This window comes from Panthera pardus, unplaced genomic scaffold (genome assembly GCF_024362965.1).
Source record: "Panthera pardus isolate Hobbes unplaced genomic scaffold, ASM2436296v1 HiC_scaffold_5, whole genome shotgun sequence".
Classification (NCBI taxonomy): Eukaryota; Metazoa; Chordata; class Mammalia; order Carnivora; family Felidae; genus Panthera; species Panthera pardus.
Genome location: NW_026526980.1, coordinates 7,538,808 through 7,561,962, shown reverse-complemented (window position 1 = coordinate 7,561,962; position 23,155 = coordinate 7,538,808). Strand labels below are relative to the sequence as shown.

The 23,155-nt window shown below is 43.5% G+C and overlaps 1 protein-coding gene across 9 annotated transcripts in view; it reads right to left on the bottom strand.

Moving 5' to 3' along the window:
* Positions 1-23,155, bottom strand: part of MRTFB (myocardin related transcription factor B) — a 201,054-nt gene that overhangs the window by 13,993 nt on the left and 163,906 nt on the right. For 6 of the 9 annotated variants that reach the window (XM_019468630.2, XM_019468632.2, XM_019468629.2 and 3 more), the window contains 5 exons: positions 19,135-19,267; positions 16,924-17,964; positions 15,112-15,255; positions 12,396-12,554; positions 11,935-12,072 (listed from right to left, as the gene is read on the bottom strand). In XM_019468630.2, the coding sequence (XP_019324175.2) occupies positions 11,935-12,072; positions 12,396-12,554; positions 15,112-15,255; positions 16,924-17,964; positions 19,135-19,267 (1,615 nt within the window). The remainder of the gene's footprint in view (positions 1-11,934; positions 12,073-12,395; positions 12,555-15,111; positions 15,256-16,923; positions 17,965-19,134; positions 19,268-23,155) is intronic. The other 3 variants (XM_053894394.1, XM_019468636.2, XM_019468635.2) reach the window with 1 other exon arrangement.

The following is a 23,155-nucleotide window of genomic DNA, read 5'->3' as shown; positions in this document are numbered from 1 at the left end:
CTCTTGCTCAAAACACTAGCAAAATGGTTTGCACAAGCTGGCCGACTGGAGCAGAGGGTTCTGGGGACGCGTGGAAGATGAAGCAGGGTAAGGTAGGGGCTGGGCAGTCCCGATGGCCAGCCAGGTGGAAGACCGTCAGCTGAATGCCCCTGATGAATGGCAGCTTTAGGAAAGAGGGCCCCATAGAGGACTTCTGGGAGGATGGTGGAGTCCAGGACCCTCGGCTCACCTGATCCCACGGACAAAGCCAGATGACAGCCACATGGGTACAAGAGTGACATAGCAGACTTTGCATGGGTAATGGTAGGAGAATACATGGAAAAGAGGGGGGGTGGGCAGAGACGCAGTAGGGAATCAAGTTCCTGGTGAGACAAACCACAAAGGAGAGGGATACCACAAGCACAGAGAAGGGAGGGGAGCAGACCCCACCCACATCAGGCACCCCAAACATCGGGGACCTGAACTGGGAAACGTTGAAAACCAATGGGCCTTAACTCTGGGTCCTTTAACAATCAGTGGGCTTAGCTCTGGGAGAGCGGGATGGCAATGGGAAACCGAGTCCCCACCCTTTGACCCAGCATAACGAACAACCCCACTGAGATGCAGCAGTTTGAAAAGCGCCTGGGGTATAAGGGAAGCAGATTAATTTTGTATTTACAAATCTCAGAACATGTGCTGGAGAGGCAGGGATCTTTGGCAGACTTCTGCAAGAGCCAAAGAGCTGGTGGGCACCATACTTCCCCCGACTGCCAAGTTTAGACACCCGACACTTGTAGGAACCAGTGCAAATACTCTCCACCTGCCTTGGTAACCCCACATACTGATTGTCATTCTCTCGGGGACTCACACCATCCAACCTGCCCTAGGCAGACGGGAAGATAACCGCACACACGAAGGCTTGGGGCAGACAGGTGCTCTTATTAGTGGGCAGGGCCGGCAGTCAAAGGCTCTCAGGGACAAAGCAGGGAGAGTGCCCTGCAGGCTGGTATAACCATAGCCCTGTCAACTTGGGCTGAAGGCAGGGATCTGGTCTGATCCAACTACAAGCCCAAGGCAGCCCCAGACTGGCCCTTTAACAGCACAAAGACAAAATCCTGCCATGGTAGGCAAAGTGGGTCACTGCAGCCAACTGGACTAAAGGCAAATGTGGCTCAGCCACAACAGTGGGGTGCATGCAACACACGTAAGAGACTCCCTGAAGCAACTACTTCTGGTGAGCGAGGCACATGGCACTACAGGGTACGACAGGACCTCTTCTTCATGAGGACCCTACTTTCAAAAGCAGGAGACATAGCTGATTTTCCTAGTACAAAGAAACAGGTTTAGACAAAATAAAGAGACAGTGGACTGTATCCCAAAATATAAAAAAGAACCAGAGATTAAGAACTCAATAACTGAAATTGATTCCCTCTTGTGTATTTTTAATCACAGAGGAAGCAGAATAATGGATCAGTCACCTGAAAGACAGAGTAATGGAAAGCAACCAAGCTGAACAACAACAAAATAAAAAATGAGAATAGGTTAAGGGAATCAGCAACACAACAAACCATAACAATATTCAAATTATTGTGATCCCAGAAGGAGAAGAGAAAGGGGGATACAAAATTTATCGGAAAAATTAATAGCCAAAAACTTCTCTAATCTGGAAAAGGAAACAGACAACCAGATCTAGGAGGCATAGTGCGCCCTAAGAAGGTGACCCAAGAAGGTAAACACTGAGACACATTTCAAATGGCAAAAAGTAGTGGCAAAGAATTATAAAAGCAGCAAAGGAAAATGGTTACGTACAAAGGAAACCCCATATAGCTATTGGCTCATTGTCCAGCATAAACCTTGCAGGCCAGAAGGGAGTGGGATGATATATTCAAAGGGTGGAAAGCAAAAAAACCTCCAAGAATACTCTACCCAGCAAAGGGTATCATTCAGAATAGGAGATGAAGAGTTTGCCAAACAAAATTTAGAGGACTTCATCACCACCAAAACAGCCTTACAAGAAATGTTCAAGGGGATTCTTTGGAAAGAAAAGGCCAGGTTCAGGAATAAGAAAATTAGGAAAGGAAAAAATTTCACAGGTAAATGCAAACATAAGAAAAGTCATAGATTAGTCACTTATAAAAACCCAATTCGGAGGTTAAAGCACGAAAGCAGTGGAATCAATTATATCTACAAAAATCAGTCAAGGTAATTCACAAAATAAAAGGATGTAAAGTATGACAGCATATACATAAAACATGCAGAGGCAAAGAGTAAAAATTTAGTGCTTTTAGATTGGGTGCACACTTAACTATCAACTTAATATATGCCTATGCCATATGCATAGGATGTTACATATCAACCTAATGGTAACCACAAATCAAAAACCGGTAATAGATACGCAAAAAGTAAAGTGAAAGGAATCCAAGCATATCATTCAAGAAAGACACCAAACCACAAGGGAAGACAGCAAAAGGGGAAAAGAACAGAGAAGAACTAGAAAACGAACCATAAAACAAAAAACAAAATGGCAATAAGCAGATATACCCATCAATAATTACTTGAATGTAAATGGATTAAATGTTCCAATCAAAACACATAGGGTGACAGAATGGATAAGAAAGTAACATCCATCTATATGCTGCCTACCAGAGACTGACTGTAGACTAAAGACACATACATTTTGAAAGTACAGGGATAGAAAAATAATTATTATGCAAATGGAAGCAAAAAGCAAGCTGACACAGCAATACTTACATCAGATAAAACAGACTTTAAAACAAAAGACCCTACAGAATGAAATGGGAACAGTCCAATAAGAGGATATAACAATTACATATAGTTACGTACCCATCATGGAAGAATCTAAATACATAAAGCATCTATTAATAGACATAAAGGAAGAAACTGACAGTAGTACCTAAGGGTAGGGGACTTTAACACCCCACTTACATCAATGGATAGATCATCCAGACAAAAAACATGGAAACAGTGGCTTTGAATAACACATTGGACCAGATGGACCTAACATATATTCAGACCATTTCATTCAAAACCCAAAAGAATACACATTCTTTTCAAGTACATATGGAACACTCTCCAGAACAGATCACATATTAGACAAAACAAGTCTCAATAAATTAAAAAAGACTGAAATCCTATCATGCATCTTTTCCAACCACAATGGTATAAAACTAAAAATTACAAGAAAAAAAATATGGAAAGAACAAAAATACATGGAAAGAACATGCTACTTAATGAATGGGTCAACCAACAAAGCAAAGAAGAAATCAAAAAGGAAACAAAATATAAATGGAGACAAATGAAAATGAAAACATAATGGTCCAAAATCTCTGGGATGCAGCAAAAGCTGTTCTAAGAGGGAAGATCATAGCAATACAGGCCTACCTCAAGAAGTAGGAAAAATCTCAAAACAACCTAGTCTTAAACCTAAAGGAGCTAGAAAAAAAACAAAGCCCCAGGCCAGTATAAGGAAGGAAATAATAAACATTAGAGCAGAAATCAATGAAATAGACTAAACAAACAAAACAAACACCCCCCCCCCCTAAAAGAACAGATGGAGCAATGAAGCCAGGAGCTGGTTCTTTGAAAAGACCAACAAAATTGATCAACTTTTAGCCAAACTCCTCAAAAAAGAAACAATAAGACTCAATAAAATCAGAAATGAAGGAGAAATAACCAACACCACAGAGACACAAAAGAATATAAGAAATACTATGAAAGATTATATGCCAACAAATTGGACAACCTAGAAGAAATGGATGAATTTCTAGAAACATACCATTTTCCCAAAGCGAATCAGAAAGAAATAGAAAATTGGAACAGACTGATTACTAGTAAAGAAATTGAATCAGTAATCTAAACACTCCCAACAAACAGAAGTCCAAGACCAGATGGCTTCACAAGTGAATTCTACCAAACATTTAAAGAAGAGTTAATATCTATTCTTCTCAAACTAATCCAAAATAGAAGAGGAAGGAAAGCTTCAAAATTCATTCTATAAGTCCAGCATTACCCTGATACCAAAGCCAGATAAAGACACTACAAAAAAAGAAAATAAAACTATAAATTAGTATGATGTCTGATAAACATAGATGCAAAAATCCTCACCAAAATATTAGCAAACCTAATTCAACAATACATTAAAAAGATCATTCACCATGATCAAGTGGTTTTTATTCCTGAGATGCAAAGGTGGTTCAATACTTCTGAATCAATCAAGAATGATACATCACATTAACAAGATAAAGAATAAAAACCATATGATCTTCTCAATAGATGGAGGAAAAGCATTTGATGAAGTGTCACATCCATTTAGGATAAAACCTCTCAACAAAGTAAGTTTAGAGGGAACGTACATCAACATCATAATGGCCGTATATGGGAAAAACCCACAGGTAACCTCATACTTGATAGTGAGAAACAGCTTTTCCTCTAAGATCAGGAGCAAGTGAAGGATGTCCACTCTCTCCGTGTTTATTCAACACAGTACTGGATGTGAATACACAGCAATCAGATAAGAAAAAGAAGTAAAAGGGTCCAAAGTGGCAAGGAAGAAGTAAAACTTCTACTATTTGCAGAGAGCATGATACTATATAAAGAAAATGATATATAAAGAACTGATAATGAATTCAGTGCAGTCACAAGACACAAAGTTAATATATAGAAATCTATTGCATTTCTATATATTAATAATGAAGTAACAGAAAAAGACATTAAGAAAACAATCCCATTTACAACTGTATCAAAAAGAATAGAATGCTCAGGAATAAACTTAACCAAGGAGGTGAAAGACCTGTGGTCTAGAAACTATGAAACACTGATGAAAGAAACTGAAAATGACATAAACAAATGGAAAGACATCCCGTGCCCATGGATTGGAAGAACGAGTATTGTGAAAATGTTCACACTACCCAAAGCAATCTACATATTTCATGCAATCTCTATCAAAATACCAACATTTCCCACAGAACTAGAACAAACAATCCTACAAGCTGTATGGAACCACAAAAGACCCTAAATAGCCAAAGCAATCTGGAAGAGGAAGAACAAAGTTGGAGGTAGCACAATCCCAGTTTTCAAGATACAAAACTATAGTAATCAGAACAGTACTGTACTGGCAGAAAAACAGACACATAGATCAATGGAACAGAACAGTCCAGAAATAAACATGCCTTTATGGCCAATTAATCTAGAACAAAGGAAGAGAGAATATACAAAGAAGAAAACATAGTCTCTTCAACAGACGGTGTTGGGAAAACTGGACAGCTACATGCAAAAGAGTGAAACTGGAGCACTTTTTTTACACCAGGCACAAAAATAAACTCAAAATTGATTAGTGACTTAAATGTGAGACCTGAAACCATCAAAGTCCTATAAGAAAACTTAGGTAATAATTTCTTGGGATATCAGCCACAGAAACATTTTTGTATATATGTCTCCTCTGCCAAGAGAAACAAAAGCAAAATTAAGCTCTTGGTACTACACCAAGATAAAAAGCTTTTGCACAGTAAAGGAAACCATTAACAAAACAAAAAGGCAGCCTACTGAATGAGAGATGTTTGCAAATGATCTAATTGACAAGGGGTTAATATCCAAAATATATAAAGAACTTCTATAATTCAACACCAAGAAAAACCCAATCCAGTTAAAAATGGGCAGAAGACATGAACAGACTTTTTCCAAAGAAAACATACAGACAGGACAGACACATACAAAGATGCTCAACATCCCTCATCATCAGGGAAATGCAAATCAAAACCACAATGAGCCACCACTTTACACCTGTGAGATGGCTGAAATCAAAAACACAAGACAACAAGTGTTGACAACGATGGGAAGAAAAAGCAACCCTTGTGCACTGTTGATGGGAATGCAAACTGGTACAGCAACTGTGGAAAACAGTATGGAAGTTCCTTAAAAAATTAAAAATAGAATTACCATATGATCCAGTAATCTCAGCACTGGGTATTTACCCAAAGAAAACAAAACACTAACTTGAAAAGAGATAGGCGCCCCTATGTTTACTGCAGTATTAATTACAACAGCCAAATGATGGAAGCAATCTAAGTGTCCAGTGATAGATGAATGGATAAAGAAGATGTAGTATATTATACACAATGGAATATTACTCAGCCACACACAAAAAAAGAATGAGACCTTGCCATTTACAACATGGATGGATTTGGCAGGCATAATGCTAAGTGAAGTAAGTCCGTCAGAGACAGACAAATACCAAATAATTTCAATCATATGTGGAATTTAAGAAATAAAACAAACAAAGGAAAAAGAGACAATAAAAACCAGCCTCTTGAACTACTGGGACCTCATGAAGATAAAAAGCTTCTGCATGGTGAAAGAAACAATCAGCAAAACCAAAAGGCAAGCAATGGAATGTGAGAAGATATTTCTAAATGACATATCAGATAAAGAGTTAGTATCCAAAATCTATAAAGAACTTATCAAATTCAACACCAAAAAACAAAGAATCCAGTGAAGAAAGGGCAAAAGACACGAATAGACGCTTTTCCAAAGAAGACATCGAGATGGCCAACCTACACAAGAAAAAAATGTTCCACATCACTCATCATCAAGGAAATACAAATCAAAACCACAATGAGATACCGCCTCACACCTGTCAGAAAGGCTAACACTAACAACTCAGGCAACAACAGATGTTGCCGTGGATGGAGAAAAAGGAACCCTCTTGCACTGCTGGTAGGAATGCAAACTGGTGCAGCCATTCAGGAAAACAGTATGGAGGTTCCTCAAAAAATTAAAAATCAAACTACCTTATGACCCAGCAATTGCACTATTACGTATTTATCTAAAGGATACAGGTGTGCTGTTTCGAAGGGGCACGTGCACCCCCATGTTTATAGCAGCACTATCAAAAATAGCCCAAGTATGCAAAGAGCCCAAATGTCCATTGACGGATGAACGGATAAAGAAGATGTGGTATATATATACAATGGAGTATTACTAGGCAATCAAAAAGAAAGAAATCTTGCCATTTGCAACAACATGGATGCAACTAGAGGGTATTATGCTAAGCAAAATTAGTCATTCAGAGAAAGACAAACATCATATGACGTAACTCATATAGATGAACATAACAGAAGGGAAGTAAAAATAATGTAAAAACAGGGAGGGGAACAAAACATAATACTCCTAAATACAGAGAACAAACTGAGGGTTGCTGGAGGTGTTGGGGGGGATGGGCTAAATGAGCAAGGGACATTAAGGAGGACACTTGCTGGGATGAGCACTGGGTGTTAACATGTAGGGGATAAATCATTGGATTCTACTCGTGAAATCATTATTGCACCATATGCTAACTGGATGTAAATGTAACTTGGATGTAAATTAAAAAAGAAAAACACAACAACTAGACTCGCAAATTGCACTATAAGCTAACTAACATGGATGTAAATTTTTAAAAAAAGCAACCAGAGAACCTGGTTTACTGGATCACTATATTGTACACCTATATGTTAATTATACTTGGCTTTAAAAAAATTAGAAGAGAAGAAAAGAGAAACGTGTATAAAATACATGCCCTGGCTACCATCACATCTATCCTTAACATGACCCACCCCCCAAGGAGAAGTTAAAAGACAAACCCTGAATTTGTGAGTAAGTAGGAATTGCAGGTTACACAGCTGCCGAAATTGTTTGGCAGTCTTCACAGTGAGTGGTATTTTGATTTAAAGTAGCATTTAAAGGAGAAGCATGGGAAATGGCAGAGTAGGTGGATCCTGAGCTCACTTCCCATGGACACATGAAGTGTGTAACTAAATATAGTGAAATTCCTTCTGAAAATGACCTGAAGACTAACAGAACCTCTCCCACAGCTAAAGATAAAAAGAAAGCCACATGGAGAAGGGAAGGAGGGGTGGGATGTGGTCAGAAACCAAATCCCAGGCACCGTGATCCCTATCACCCATAAGTGGGAGTGAGATCAAGCCCCACAGTGGGCACCCCCAACCTTGGGGATCTCCAATGGGGACATGAACCCCCATAATCTTTGGCTTTGAAAATCAGTGGGGCAGGAGCCAGAAGGCTATAGGGAACTGAGATTCTGCTTTTAAAGGGCCAGTGCATTATATCACTTAGTCTAAGACCCAGCACAGAAGTAGCAGTTTGGAAAGCGTCTGGGTTATATGCGAAGGAGATTTACTTTTTAGGGCATGTGCTGGAAGAGCATAGATCTGTGGGATATTTGTCTATGAATGTAAATACTGGTGGGAGCCAGCTCTGACACTGTCCATCAGTCTTGCTAACGATCCTTGCCCTGCCCCACCAAGTGGGCAGCTTGTTCTGTAGAAGGGTGGGGCCGGCCCTGCCCACCAGCGTACCCACAGAAGTCTTGGCCCAGTCACAACAGCCCACACAGACATCACCCTCGAGTGCATGGTTCTGGTGAGCATCACCTGATTGGATTGCGTCACTGGGCCATAAGGGACGCCTTCTACACAAAGCCACCACTTTTAAGACCAGGAGATGGAGCCAAGCTACCTAATACATAGAAACAAACACAGAGTCAGACAAAATGAGGAGACAGAGTAATATGTTCCAAATGAAAGAACAACATAAAACCTCAGAAAAAGGACTACATGAAACAGAGATAAGCAATCTATCTGATAAAGAATTCAAAGTAATGGTCATAAAAGATGTTCACTGGATCTGAGAGAAGAATGGATGAACTCAGAACTTCAACAAAGAGACAGAAAATATAAAAAAAAGAACCAGTCAAAGTTGAAGAACAAAATAACAGAACTGAAAAATACACAAGAAGGAATCAACAGCAGATGAGGACGCAGAAGAACAGGTGAGTTATCTGGAAGACAGTGCTGTGGAAATCATCCAAACTGAATAGCAAAAAGAAAGAAGAACAGACAAAAAAAAATGAGGTTAGGTTAAGAGACCTCTGGGTCAACAACTATACTGACGTTTGCATTATAAGTTCCTTGAAGGAGAAGAGAGAAAAAAAAGGGCCAGAAAACTTTTTTGAAGAAATAATAGGTGAAAACTTCTCTAACCTGGAGAAGGAAACAGGTAGCCAGGTACAGGAAGGTGGAGAGTTCCAAACAAGATGAACCTAAGGAAGTCCACATAATAACTAAAATGTCAAAACTTAGGGGTGCCTGCATGGCTCAGTCGTTCAGTGTAGGACCTCAGCTCAGGTCATGATCTCATGGTTTGTGGGTTCAATCCCCGCATCAGGCTCTGTGCTGACAGCTCAGAGCCTGGAGCCCGTTTCAGATTCTGTCCCTCCCCTGCTCTCACTCTATCTCTCTCTCTCAAAAGTAAGTACACATTTAAAACATGTCAAAAATTAAAGATACAGAGAAAGGCAACTAACTACATATAAAGGAAACACCATGAAGCTATACGCTGATTTCTCAGGAGAAACCTTCACAGAAGGTAGCAGCGTAATATATACAAAGTGGTGAAAGGAAAAAAAAAATCTACAACGAAGAACACTCTACTCAGCATTCAGAATTGAGGGAAATTTATAAAGAGTTGCCCAGGCCAAAAAAAGTCAAAGGAGTGCATCACCACTGAACTGGCCTTACAAGAAATGTTAAAGGAACTTCCTGAAGCAGGAAAGAAAAGGCCTTAACTAGAAGTAAGAAAATTATGAAAGGAAGAAGTTTCACTGGTAAAACAGTTAAAGATAGTAGATCATTCACTTATAAAACTAGTATGAGGGTTGAAAGACAAAGCAGTAAAATCAACTGTATCTACAATAACTACTTAAGGGATTCACAAAATTAAAAAAATGTAAACTATGACATTATATACATAAAAGGGGGGATAAAAATGTAGTACTTTCAGAATGTGTTGGACTTAAGCAAACTGCCAACTTAGAATACTATATACCTAGGATGTTATTTATGAACCTCAAGATAACCACAAATCAAAAAACCTGTAAAAGACACACAACAAATAAAGAGAAAGGAATCCAAGCACACTATCAAAGAAAGTCATCTAATCACAAAGAAAGCAAGAGAAGAGCTATGAGAGGAACTCTGAAAACAACCAGAAAACAAAAAACACCAATAAGTACATACCTTTCATTTTAAATATAAACAGACTAAATGGTCCAGTCAAAAGACACAGGGTTACCTAATGGATACAAAAAACCCCAAGAGCTATCTATGTGCTGCCTATAAGAGACTCACTTCAGACCTAAAGACATATACAGACTTAAAGTGAAGGGATAGGAGAAGATATTCTATACAAATGGGAGCAAAAAAGCCAAGGTAGCAAATATTTAAAAATTTACAACAGACAAAAACAGACTTTAAAGTAAAGGCTGTAATGAGACAAAGAAGGGCACTGCATAACGTTAAAGGGATCAATCCAAAAAGAGGACAGAACAACTGCAAATACCCATGCACCCAACACAAGAGCCCCTATATTTTGCAGATACAGAAAATATTAATGGACTAAAGGGGGAAAATTGTCAGTAATACAATAATAGTAGGGAACTTTAACACCTCACTAACATCCATGAATAGATCATCCAGGCAGAAAATCAGTAAGGAAATCGTGGCTCTGAATGATGCATCAGACCAGACAGACTTAATAGATATATACAGAACATTCCATCCCTCCACCCCCAAATAGCAGAATACACATTTTTCCAAAGAAGACATCCAGATGGCCAACATAGAAAAGAGTCATCAGGGAAATGCAAATCAAAACCACGAGATAACAACTTACACCAGTTCAGGATGGCCACTCTCAAAAAGACAAGAAGTAACAAGTGTTGGTAAGAATGTGGAGAAAAGGGGACCCTCTTTCACTACTGGTGGGAATGCAAACTGGTGCAGCCACTGTGAAAAACAGTATGGAGATTCCTCAAAAAATTAAAAAATAGAACTACCCTATGATGCAGCAATTCCACTTCTGGGTATTTTTCCAAAGAAAGCAAAAACCATTAATTTGAAAAGATATCTGTACCCTTATGTTTATTGCAGCATGACTTACACTAGCCAAATATGGAAGCAACCTAAGTGTCCACGGATAGATGACTGGGTAAAGAAGATGTGACACACACACACAAACACAGGATTATTACTCAGCTATAAAAAAAGAGTATTTTTCCGGGGCGCCTGGGTGGCTCAGTCTGTTAAGTGTCCAACTTTGGCTCAGGCCATGATCTCATAGCTTGTGAGTTCAAGCCCCACATCGGGCTCTGTGCTGACAGCTCAGAGCCGGGAACCTGCTTCCGATTCTGTCTCTCTCTCTCTCTCTCTCTCTCTTGGCCTCTCCCCTGCTCATGCTCAGTCTCTCTCTGTCTCTCAAAAATAAAACATTAAAAACAAACTACAGAAAGTATTTTTCCTATTTGTGACAGTAGGGATGGACTACGAGGGGTTTATGTGAAGTGAAAGAAGTTGGACAGAGAAAAGCAGATACCAAATGATTTCACTTCTCTGTGGAATCTAAAGGGCAGAATAAATGAACAAACAAAACAGAAACCGACTCATCCGACTCATAAATCCAAACACACTGGTGGCTGCCAGAGGGGAGATGGGGCGGGGGATGGGTACAGTAAGTGGAGGTTATTAACAGTACAAATCTCCAGGTACAGAACAAGTCACAGGGATGTACAGTATAGCACAGGGGACACAGTCCGTGATCTCGTAATAACACTGTATGGTGACAGATGGTAACTGCACTTACCTGGGGAACATTTCATAACATATAGAAGTGCCAAATGACTGTCGAACACCTGAAGCCACTATAATATTGTATGTCAAGTATACTTCAATTAAAAAAAAATAGCATTTCGAATGCAAATGAGGTTCTTGGCTCTGAAATTTGTGTTCGTACAGCGGCAAGCGCGTTTTAGACAAGGGATTCAGTGTGAGGACGACACCCCAGATACAAGCCCACAGACCGTGGCCGCTGGTCTCGCTTACTTACCTCTGGAAGGGAGGACGGGGCGCCACGTGTCTGCTTGATGGCCTCCTCGTAGCGGGGAGGGTCTTTTGTCTTGGGGACCGGGCTCCCAAACAGGGAGTGCTGGACGACGCACTGCTGGGGTGGAGGGGGCGAACTAGGCTGAGGCAAAAAGAGGAGGGCACATGTCAGGTCTGGGCAGTGAGCTCAGAGGGCGGCCGAGTCACGGCGCTCCTGAACTCAAGAGCCTTCTCACCTCCAGCCTGTGTGGCCGATGGCGCCGGGGCGCCATCCCGTGAGGGAAGGGTCATCTGTTCCGCGATAACAGCCAAGCTGCCCCTTAACAACCGTCACCACGGTCTTTGGCTATTTTGTCCCATTAATATTGATACTCAGTCCCTTCACGCCCGAAGCACTGGGTTCTGCAATGCTTTAGGGCCCCATGAGCAAGCACTGTTACTGCTGCCCCATCTGCACAGCACTACCTTGTTGGAAGCGGTAGGTCCATTCTGCAGGGAGGCAAGTGGTGCGCTTCTGGACTGAAGAACACTGGTGGAGGTCTTGTTCACAAAGGGCTGCTGGACCGCTGGAGCAGGTGGTCTCTCATATGGAAGAACCGAATTTGATGCCGAGTTCGTGAAAACCTGTAACGGACAAATACTTTCCATTCAATCTGTTCTTTGGCTCTTCCTACCGAAGCAAACCATGTTTTAGGACGAGGCTTGGCAGACTTGCCCTGTAAGGAGCCACCACGTGTGCAGTTTAGGGTCTGCAGGCCACGGGGTGTCTGTTGGAACTGTTCACCTCTGCCACTCTGGCCCAGAAGCAGTTTGGACAACGCATAAATCAATGGGTGGGGCTGGCTTCCAATAACTTTATCTACAGCAACAGGTGGGGCGCTGGAGGTGGCCCTCAGGCCGTGGTCTGCCGACCCTGATTTTCCAGCATCCGTGGTCCCTTTACTCAGTGGCCTGTCTTTGATGGTGGTGTGGACTGTACCTTCTGGGAAATCAGCGCTTGCTCAGTATGATTTCTGTCTTAAGCGATAGCTGAATCTCTCATATTCCTCACCAGGGTGGTCTCATCTATACTTTCACAGCTTTCATGTCCACGATTAAGCTAATAATCCCCAAACCCACCTCTTTTCCACTCTTGCTTCCAAGTGCCAAAGCCACATTTATAACCTTTATTTACAAACATAAATTCAGGACATCTCAAATGCAATATATTCCAAACGAAACTTTCCCCTTCCACCACCACCAGCCTCGGAGGAAAAGTAATTCTTGGTTTTCCCTTCATTTATTTTTAAAACTTTGGTAAACGGAGACATCAGTCCTCTGCTGTCTCCCTTCAGTGCTCACACGCCTTACGAATGCCTCCTGAATCAGGCCTCTGTCCTCCGCTGTCCTAATCCAGGTCCTTGCTCCTGATCACGGGAGTACCGTGGCATCCTCTTCACTGTGCCTCCCTCCCCGTCGACCCTCCGCTACAGTTACAGCCTCAGCACACACCTGATGGAGCCCCCACACTCCCTGGCTCCTCTGTCCTTACGGTAAAACCCTCCTCTCTGGCTGGCACAAAAAGCTTCCACCACCCGGCCCCATTTCTGTCCGACCGGAAAGGCCACACAGGCTGCGGCCACACTCAGGTTTTCAGTTTGTTGAAAGTATCTCCAAATCCTTGCAGGGCCCCATTTAAAATCTGTCCCCTTCTGAGAAGCTGGCCTCCGCTCTGTCAGGGAGCAGTGAGGACTCCCTCCTGTGGAACTAACAAGTGTCTGTTTAGCCCCCATCACGAGCCAAAGGTCTTATGGCCTTTTACAAATGTATGGTCACTGGGTGATTTTGTGATTGTATTTCACAGAGCTGATTTACTCATAAAAGTATTTTATGTACTTTATACCACTAGTATTCTGAAAGAGAAAAACTTACCTCTGCGTTTCTATTGTAAACATACATATGTATTTCTTAAGTGGGCAAGTGTGTGTGTCTGTGTGTGTGTGTGTGTACACACCCCTTCAAAAGGTACAGCTGCTCTGGGTGAGGAGTTCTGGAAGCATACTCCTCTTTGAAAAAGCTGGAATTAATGATCCCTAATTCTAGTATTGAGACTTAGTGAATAAACCCTTATTTCTCCTGTCTATATCCTGTTTTTCTCTCTCTTCTCTTAAAGAAAACTGTCTTAACATTGGAACGTTCACTGAGGCGATCACCACCCTAGAATGTTATTGTGAGCCCAAAGTCAGTAATATGCTGCTGTAACTCACTGCATTTCCCAGAGGAGATTCCAGAAGAGAGCACATGATAATGTGACTACTGATGACCTCAGGCGTCAATTTCTGTCTGCTGCTCAAGTGGTCTTAGCCCAGACGGTTCATGCTACCTTGGGGCATGTCTACAGGTACACCTAATTATCCAAGTTCTTTTATGCTGAAGATTAACATCCTGGGACTAATAATTCTCAAGGTTAAAAATAATAAGACCTATTTTTGAGGCCTTAAGAGTTTTCTGTCAAGGAGATGTGCACACAGCTCCACCTGCTGGGTAAGAGGGAATTTTTGTAACTTCTGGGCTATTCAACATCACAATTTTTTGGTAGGAACACATGGAGGGGTTACTGAGTCCTAGACCAACACGGTCATCTGAAAGATGAGGAAAATGACACTCAGAGGAAGTAAGTGAATTTTGCATAAGGCCAAACCTGTAGGAAGTGGGGAACCAGAATCCGCACACCTGGGCCCTCTGGCTCTTAGTCCGCAAGATGGCAAACTCTTAAATATATAAAGATCTTATTCAAGGTAGACACTGAAAAAGTATCTTTTTCGACTTCAAATATTTCTTCCCAGGGAACAGCACTTCCCCCTCCCCCACAAGATGATTAATCTGAAAAGAAATTTATTTTAAAACTCAAAAAATCCTACATGAGGATTAAAAACAAACTTTTGAAACTTTTACTTGGAAAAGGGCTTTAACTGTTAAGATGACCCGTCTTTCAGCAAAAAAGAACCTTTTTTCCTTAATAACTGCATAATCTGCAGCCGGATGGCAGGTGGCCTGAGGCCCATCCAGTGGGAGGTGCGTGATACAAAAGAACAAACAGGTGCTTCCCACGGAAGAGACCGCTACGAGGACACTTGCAGAATGGCTGAGCAGATGACAGTCACCATCGGTGACGGCCTGTCACTTGTTAGCATTCACCAACCTTTCTAACTTGCTGAGGCTGACTGAGCACATGTGGCGTGAAAGCTTCTTGCTTCTGAGGTACGGTCTGGGCTAAGCCTGAGGACAGGGTGGTGGCTGCTGTCTGCGGCTGAGTCTGAGTCTGGATTCCTGCTTGTGGTGGAGTCTAGGAAGCAAACAAAATATTGATTTAATTATCAAAATCAAACTCGGAATCAAGAGTATAGGTGTGGGGGCACCTGGATGGTTCGGTCAGAAGAGCATGGGACTCTGGACCTCGGGGTTGTGAGTGGGAGCCGCAAAGTTTGGGTTGAGTTTGGGCGTAGAGGTTACTTAAAAAATACATACATAAACTGAAAAAAAAAAAAAAGAGTTTAGATGTGCAACATGCGATCATGTGGGGAACATATCTGAAATGAAGTGATAAAATACTTACGGATAGATACACACTTCATCGACAACACAGTTTGAACCTTAATTCTAAACCAGAGACCTAACACCAGACCAGTTTTTTTCACGCTCTTATTATTTCTTAAGTGGCTAAGATTTTCACTGGGAAATTTTGAGAAAACGGAAAACTGAAATAAAAACCTATAGTGGCTCTACACACAACAGGCCAGGTGTGACAATTTTAATAGCAGCAAGAAAATCTGAGGCCTAACTGCCCAAACAGTATGTGCTCCCTCTGGAGACAGTCAGCTATGTGCTCGGGCGCACATGGGCCCAGAATGGAGAATGTCAACTCTAATGGAAGATTTGGATGGAAAAATACATGTTTAGAAAAGCTGTGTCACAGAGTAGACTTTGAATTTCACAGACAGTCTAAAGATCAAACAGGAGAATTAGAATGCTGGCACATGCCAAGGACCTCTGGGTCATGCTTCCTAACCTCAGGGGCACAACCCACTGGTCTCTGCCATGAAGAGTATGTGGGTGGGGGGGGGGTGGTCAAAGCTGAGGAGCACTGTCCCAGGTGGTTTCTGTTCACCTGTCGCCCACCCACTGTGTAAAAACCTACCAAATGCACTGCATAAAAACAAGGTCAATACACAGGTTATGGAGGAGGCATAAAAGGAGGTTTCATGCTTACCAGTGTTTTATCAACTCCCTCAACACCTTCACTCCTAAGTTTGTGGTCACATTTTCCTCAGATGCCCCACATGCCTTAGGCATCTTGACTTCAATGGTGTCTTTTGAGAATCGCGTTTAGGAGGCAGAACACACGAGTGGGCGTAAAAGTAAAGGCCGGGCAGTTAGAAAACCCGGCTCTGTCCTAGAGCAACTTACCCAACGTTTCAAGGCCTCAGTTTCTCTACCTCAAAATGGGTGCCATCACTTAGATCTTCTGGGGGGAAGGGAGAGCTGAAGGGAGTGAGCCATTTAAAATACACGGAGGAGCATGTGACTCTCGATCTCGGGGCCGTGAGTTGGAGCCCCATGCTGGGTGTAGAGAGGACTTAAATAAATAAGAAAATAAAGTACGTGATCCTGTGCCTTGCACACAAAAAGGACTCAGCGACACCAGCTATTCTCACGATACTGAAACCGGTATCTCAAAATGTCTGCATGTTCGCTAACGATACCGTGTTCACTAAAGATAAAAGCGATCAAAAGCAGGAAAGCACCGCTTGCTTGTTTTAACTATGTGGAGACAATGCTAGCTATTAACATTTCTGAATTAAATTCCAGGCCCCCGCCCCCCACGCACACATTTTCTGCACCTCTGAGGCCCGGTTGGGGTGCATGTATGAGAAGGCTGGGGCGCTCGCCATAAGGCAAGTTTCCGTTCCATGCAGGCTGTAAAGGCAAAGGAGTTAGAAGACACACTTCACACCTGGAGTCTGAGGCTGCCTACTGGGAGTTGCACTGAGGTGACATTGGAGCCCTGGATGGACAGCGGCAGCAGCAGCTGAGCGGTTTGTGTGGTCAGTAAAGCCTGAGGCTGAGCGACAACGGCAGGCGGCGGCTGTCCCTGGGAACTCACGTAAAACTGCGGGACGACGCTCTGCTGCTCGGCCTGGGCCACGGGGACCTCCTGCTTGATCACTACGGCCTTTTTGGCAACCAGGGTCTGGCCGCCCGCCGAGACGGGCTGGCCCACGGGATGGCTGGCCAGCGGGCCAGGCCGCCTGGGGCTGGAGCAGTCGGGCAGCGCGGTCTCGTCCTTGACGGGGGAGCCCACGCCGCCATGCTTCGGATCTAACTTGCCGGCCGAGCTGGCCGCGGCGCCGGGCTGGGGTTCCAGCGGCTGCTGCTGCCGCTGCCCTCGCTTTTCAACCTCAAGCTGCATTTTCAGAACTTCCACGAGCTTCTGCTCCTGTTCCAGTTTCCTCTTTAGCTCCTCGATCTGCTTCTCTTTCTCCTGCAGCTTGCGGTCCTTCTCGGCCGCGTCCAGTTCCAGACTCGACAGCGTGCTGCTGGCGGGACTCGGGCTGTCCTCGCTGCCCGTCACTCTCAGCGGCGACGAGCACAGGAACTGCGCGGGAGACATCATGGTCATGATCTCGGTGAACGTGTCTGCCATGCTTGTGTCCTCGGTCCCGAGACTGGACTGCTCAGAGGGGGAAGGCGAGATGGGCAGGGGGGAGCTGACGCTCTCGGCGTGGGCGACGTTGCTGCTTCCGGCAGGCGGCAGCTCTGCCTTGAAAGAGGGGCCCGAGCTCGTCACGGAGTTGTGCAGCGTTGTCACCGGCAGCGCCACGGTGACTTCTGGGTTGCTGGCGACGATGGCAGACGCTGGCACCGCCAGGACGCCGCCGGCAGCAACAGCGCTGCTGTTCACTTCCTGGTAGGGCTTCAGGCGTTCGATGAGGTCCGGTTTGGTGCCCGACACCGGAAGACCCCGTAACTTCAGCTCCGTCTTCAGTTCCGACACCTGCAAGTACAAACAAATCACGTCTCTTCTCTCGGTACCGCAACTCCCGACAGATCTACAGGACGCTCAGACGGAAAAGGTGCCTCCCGCCTGTCAGCTCCACGTTACCACGTATGGGCAAAGGGGACGGCTTCTCTTCCCGACACACACACGCACACACAGCTACGGACCTGTGGCACTGGGAAGGCTGCAGGTAAAGCAAGGGCTTTTAGAGGGTAACTCCTGCTCTGTCCGAGGATTTACAATCAGAAATCGTGACGAGGACAGTCACATTCACTGAGTAATTACCATGTGCCACACACTGATGGAAGTGCTTTATACTTTGTCTTTTCTCTTCTTTTCTTTGTAAAAAAATTTTTTTTTTTTAACGTTTATTTTTGAGACAGAGAGAGACAGAGCATGAACAGGGGAGGGGCAGAGAGAGAGGGAGACACTGAATCTGAAACAGGCTCCAGGCTCTGAGCAGTCAGCACAGAGCCTGACACGGGGCTCGAACCCACGGACCATGAGATCGTGACCTGAGCCGAAGTCGGACGCCCAACCGACCGAGCCACCCAGGCGCCTCTCTTTTCTTTTTTTTAAAAGCAGACTCCATGCCCAGCGCAGAGGGGCTCGAACTCACGACCCTAAGATCAAGACCTGAGGGGAGATCCAGAGCTGAACGCTTAAGTGACTGAGCCACTCAGATGCCCCTATTCTTACAATTAATCTTCACATGAGGTGTGGGTGTTATTATTGTTATTCCTAGTGCACAGATGAGGAGATTGGGGCAGTGAAAGGCGGACCCTTATGTCCAACCTACCATGGATAACCAGAAGCTGAGCTGAGGGGGGAAGCCTATGCAGTCTGGCCTCGGAGAGGAGATTCTTGACTGTTAACATTTTCCTGCTTCTCCCCAACTCGGCAAGGAGCAGGGAAGAAGAAAATCTCCCTCTGCGGTCACAAGTGTTCTGGTGCCCACACATGGTCTATGCTCAACAAATCAGTTATTACTGATCGTCTTCAAAGAAACTTAATGGACGTAAACAGACAGTACCCCTGAGAAGGTTATCTTACTGTTGGTAAAGCTGAAGGTCTATTGAAAACTTACCTACACCTCAGACAAATGTGGCCAATCATTTCTGTTTTTGTGGTAATTACGGGTGAATGAACTCTACTTTGAAGTATTACCTTTAAGTCATCCAGGCTAGAAGGCAGGGGCCCCGGCTTTCTCACGGAAGCAGATGGATTCTGTCTTGGTGTATTAGGCGTGGTGCTGTTCAGAGCTGAATTCCCACTGTTGTTATTTTTGTCATTGAGTGGCCTTCAAAAGGAAAAGAAAATTAGACTTGATAATAAAATCATGTCTGAATTTGATCCTGCTCTGCTAACGACTTGACTGTTAATGTGTGAAGAGAAAATCATCATGGTCGTGGATTGGAAGACTCAATAGTATACAGATATCAATCAAATGAGACCCCCCTGCAAGTTTTGCTTGCTTGCTCGGTAGAAATTCTGAAGGTGATTCTGAGCTACATATGGAAACACAAAGGACCAAGAATGGCCATGGCATCACTGAAGGAAATCAAAGCTGGAAGAGCCATACCACTTATCAAAACTCATTATAAAGCCAGTTATTAAGATGGTGTGGTGCTGGTACAAGGGCAGAACAACAAATGGAAGAGAACAGAGAATCCAGAAACAGACCCTCACATATAGAGCCTCTTGAGTTATCGCCAAGATGGCACTGAAGTGCACTAGCAAGAGGGTGGTCCTTACAATAAATGGTGCTGGGCCACCCTGGATATTCACACAGATAAAAATAAGGCCCTTAACTGACCCCTATCTCACACCATCTCAGAAACCTAAACGTGAATTATGAAAGCAATAAACTTTTAGAAAACTTAGGGTAATATTTCAGGGTGCCTGGGTGGCTTGGTTGGTCGAATGTCTGACTTCAGCTCAGGTTGTGATCTGGTGGTTCGTGGGTTTGAGCCATGCGTCAGGCTCTGCACTGGCTCGCTCTCTCCCTCTCTCTCTGCCTCTCCCTGACTTGTGCTCTTTTTCTCTCAAAAAAAAAAAAAAAAAAAGAAAACTTAGGATAATATCTTCATGGCCTTTGGGTAGGGAAAGATTTCTTAAACAGGACACAAAACACACTAAGGGAGACAGCTTTAAGAGTGAAAAGTGAAATCATAGGAGAAGATACTTGTAATACATATTTCTTTTTTAATTTTATTTAACTTTTCAGTATTTATTTACTTTTGGGAGAGACAGAGTGTGAGCAGGAAAGGAGCAGAAAGAGAAGGAGACACAGAATCTGAAGCAGGCTCCAGGCTCTGAGCTGTTAGCACAGAGCCTGATGTGGGGCTCAAACCCACAAACCGCAAGATCATGACCTGGGCCGAACTTGGACACTCAACTGACCGAGCCACCCAGGCGCCCCTCTAATACGTATTTCTGACAAGGCATCATATCTAGAATATACAAAAAAAAGTCTCACAAATCAGTAAGAAAAAGACAAAACGCAATGGGAAAATCCTGAACAAGCATATCACAAGAAAATCTATCCCAATGGTCCTTAAACGTGTGAACAAGGGCTTAACACCTCATCAGACATGAGGAAAATGGAAAAAGGCACAACAAAACAGCACCGCACATCCAGCAGAACTGCTGCTATAACGAGTAAGACGCCAATACGAAGCACTCGGAACATCGAGAGCGCCCAATCACGGCTGGGAGAAGTGTGAATTGGTACAACCGCTTCGGAGAAGTGTTTTATGTTATCTACTAAAGACAAACCTGTGCCTATCCTCTGACCCAATTCCATTCCTCGAGGGACACCTGACAAAAATCTACATACATGAACCAAAACACACAGGTCAGAATGCTTAGTATGGCATTATTCATAACAGTCCCAACCGGAAACAACCCAACTGTCCACCAACAGGATGATGGGTGGATAAATGATAAAATACTAGACAGGAATAAAAATTAACTACTTCTCTCTGCACCAGTAAAGATGCATCTCACGAACACAATGTTGAGCAGAAGAACTCACGTGCGTATGTATACCGTAAGACTGCATTTATATAATGTTCAAAAAAAGGCAAAACTAATCAATGGGAGAGAAGTCAGGTAGTCACTGAGGGGGGATGCCAGGGGGCTTTTTGGGGTACTGATATTCTATTTCTGGATTTAGGTGGTGGTTATGGAGGTGTGTTTACTTAGCATTGATTTTCAGTTATGATTTATGGACTTCTCTATCACTTAACACTTCATTTAAAAAGGTGATTTAAAAAATGTGTTTTATTTCTGTACTCATCTTGCCAGCAGAACCAGGTCCCCATCTAGCTTCTTCCCCCTAGGATACTCTTGGCAACAATGACATTTCCTCCTCTGGGTGGTTGACACTGTACAGCCAATTCCATTAGAGCCTCACACTTTATCCTTATATGAGTCTTGGTGCTGAAGCATGGAGACTCTGACTTCCATGTTCTGAAACAGGGACCTGATGTTGCTTATGGGGAGAGGCTCCTGCTTAGATGAGCTTTGTCCAGTGGGTTTTTGGAAGATTGTGTTTGAAGCCATTTCTGGCCCTGTGAACAGCTAACTCTTGACATTCATCTGGGGTCTTTGAAAACCTGCCTAAATTTTATGTAAGTGAAATACTTTAAGTGTTTGCAATGAAGTTTCTTGAAATTTGGGTGGAATGACAAATATTTTATGTATCATTTATTTCCTTTCTAAAAGTTCAGTTTTAAAATCTTCTATTAGAATTATGAAAACATTTTATGTAAATCAGAACTTCTCAACCTTACTTATTTTCATTACTGTCTCCACAAGGAGACTTTCTATGAATTTTTTTTCCCTAATCGACCTCCCAGTGAAATCTTAATACCCTCAGGGATGTACTGTGTAATCACCTACGTACCGTATGTGTGTCTGTGCTCTCTTCAATCACAAGTGCAACACTCCCCCCAACCAATGTCCGCTCTCTTGTGAACAATAAATTATTCTATTGGTGCGTTTGGTTGAGATTCTATAATGCTTTACTTGTTACTACGATTAACAACAGTTCAGGGCTTGCTTCAGCCTTCGAAATAACGAGAGTAAGTTGGACCTAGGTTTTTTTTGTCCAGATCCACAAAGACAGAAAACATGCTGTGGGGGGACCCTGACAAACGTGATGTCTGTGTGGATGAGAAACCTGAAGTCCAGACACCTGAAAGGACCCTCCAGGAGCCCCCGTCAGTGTGTGGCTACAGCCCCATCTCCCAAGGTACCAGGGGCTGTGTTATCAGGTCAAATCTCACTGCTGTGGAGCTACAGACTTCTGCATTCAGCTTCCTGTACCGGAATTTTGGTGAAAAGAAACACTGTTTTAGAAAACAACACCTCCACTGTCAGGACCCGGAAATCAAACAGAAGTGACGTTCAGTCTTTGCGTGGTGCAATAATACACAAAAGTAAGTGACCTTTCCCCCTCTGTGTCCCCGGATCTTTGTGTGTGATGCTCTCCGGGGCTGGGTGGCGTGGCTGCTATGGTGGTGGGGGTGTTTGTGGAGGACAGGGGACCGGCAGCCTTAGTGGAAAGACAAAGAACCATTAGAGACCAGATACTCAGCTCCTCAGATGTACTCTTCCCATCTACAAACTGGCCCCACACAGTCAATTTCTTTCATTACAGAAAAGACTGTTTCATAGATACTACAAAAATCCTTTTATGGGATTTTCAGTTGTCCGGGTTTCCTCACCCGGGAGCGCGGTCAGTAACGTCACCTCCTCCTGGAGTTACGGTGAGGGGCACAGGGATGTCAACGTCGAGCACACTGCCGGGTGCATCGTAAGGGGTGCGCACAGGGGAGCCAGTCACCGCTCGTGTCCCTGCTGCCCGATGCCAGAGGAGGGAGGCGGCAGGGGAGGACACCTCCCTCGGGCCCGGACGGAGCTGCAGAGCGGCGGTGGTCTGCGTCTGATGCGCTTCCAATCCTCTTTGCTCTTCCCTGGTTCCCTTCCAATGTCAACATCTCACTCAGGCCTGCTTGCTCTTAAAGTAATAACATGCTACAAAAATTCTTTCTTTCTTCATCTCTGTGCCCTGATGTTTTAGATTTACGTACTTCACAGTAAGGTCCAAATGACTAATAGGTCTAATCTTCCTCGAGATATCAGGATCTTAAAAGAAAAAAGTGCATTGATAATCACTAGC